At 52.5% G+C, this 1,066-nt stretch overlaps 1 protein-coding gene across 1 annotated transcript; it reads right to left on the reverse strand.

Annotated features, from left to right (window-relative positions):
• Window positions 1-228: 228 nt before the first annotated feature.
• LOC124669728 (peamaclein-like) lies at window positions 229-826 on the reverse strand. The gene is made up of 2 exons (XM_047206289.1): window positions 563-826; window positions 229-440 (listed from the first exon to the last, which is right to left on the reverse strand). The coding sequence occupies exons 1-2, from the start codon at window positions 639-641 to the stop codon at window positions 229-231; spliced, it is 291 nt and encodes a 96-aa protein (XP_047062245.1). The 5' UTR covers window positions 642-826.
• Between the last annotated feature and the right edge of the window lie 240 nt (window positions 827-1,066).

Here is a 1,066-nt window from a genome sequence, read left to right on the forward strand (position 1 = left end):
CCTAGAGCAATGTCGATGACAATTCGAGTACCATAGTCAGCAGACTCTGCACCAAACAACACACAGAAGAATTGCGAAGTTCCAGGACACAGAATGCGAGAAGGGACTTCTCCTCGACCGGATCTAACACTACTTATTCAGAACAAAGCTCGCTAATCCCTACCTCCAACTCACGGCACTCGTCACTATCACTAGCTGGGGAGAAGCACCATCCAATTCCTAGTGGATCTAAGGGCACTTTGGGCGGCCGCTCTTGGGGGATTTCATGTCCCTGTAGCAGGGGCACTCGTCCTTGCTGGCGAACGGCCCCGACGGCACGCAGCCGGCGCACCTGCCGCAGCACATCTTGCACAGGCCCATGCACCGCCCGGCCACCTTCTGCGAGCACCGCTTCTTGCACTTGCCGTCGCACACGCTGTCAGGAACAGCCGCGGCACCATCTGCAGTAAATCCGCCCGAAGACAGAGCAAGAAAACACAAGAGCTGTTCATCAGCTAGCTAGAAGATTGTAGTGTGAAAGAACAGAGCATGAGTGCCTGGGTAATGGGTCTGCTTAAGTTACCTGCAGCCACGGTGAGATCCTGGTACGAGGCAACGAGGAAGAGGGCCAGGAGAGCTACGGTGACAGGAAGAAGCTTCATCGTATCCCCTTGTTGATGCTTGGCACAGCTCACTTAGCTGAGGCGAAAATGCAACACCACTGCGCACACCGATTGAGTGAAGTGGGCAGAGTGTTTGGAAAGAGTAGGCTGTGTGATCAAGTATTTAACCACTAGGGGAAAGTTCTAATAGCTGGCTTGCGGTTTCAGTGCGGCTGCCAGCTGCCTCCGAGCCCTTTTTTTGTGTGTGGAGAGTGTGGACGGCCATGAATGCCTATCATACTTGGAGGCGTGCGCCTGTGTCCTTCGGAGGAAAGACGGGTGAATTTGTTACTTACGACACGCCATCACATCTATCTTCCTTTTTTTTTTTTGAACAGGGTAGGGCCCTAGGAGCTGCTTATATTAACGAAGCTGCGATTACATTTTACAGAAAAACCCCCACAGATCGGGGATATTCTGGATAA

This window comes from Lolium rigidum, chromosome 7 (genome assembly GCF_022539505.1).
Source record: "Lolium rigidum isolate FL_2022 chromosome 7, APGP_CSIRO_Lrig_0.1, whole genome shotgun sequence".
Classification (NCBI taxonomy): Eukaryota; Viridiplantae; Streptophyta; class Magnoliopsida; order Poales; family Poaceae; genus Lolium; species Lolium rigidum.

Excerpts from the sequence above, each read along its gene's own strand:
- LOC124669728 (XM_047206289.1), bottom strand. The coding sequence starts at position 641 with ATGAAGCTTCTTCCTGTCACCGTAGCTCTCCTGGCCCTCTTCCTCGTT. Across the intron at positions 441-562 it reads GGATCTCACCGTGGCTGCAG|ATGGTGCCGCGGCTGTTCCT; the intron begins GTAACTTAAGCA and ends GATTTACTGCAG.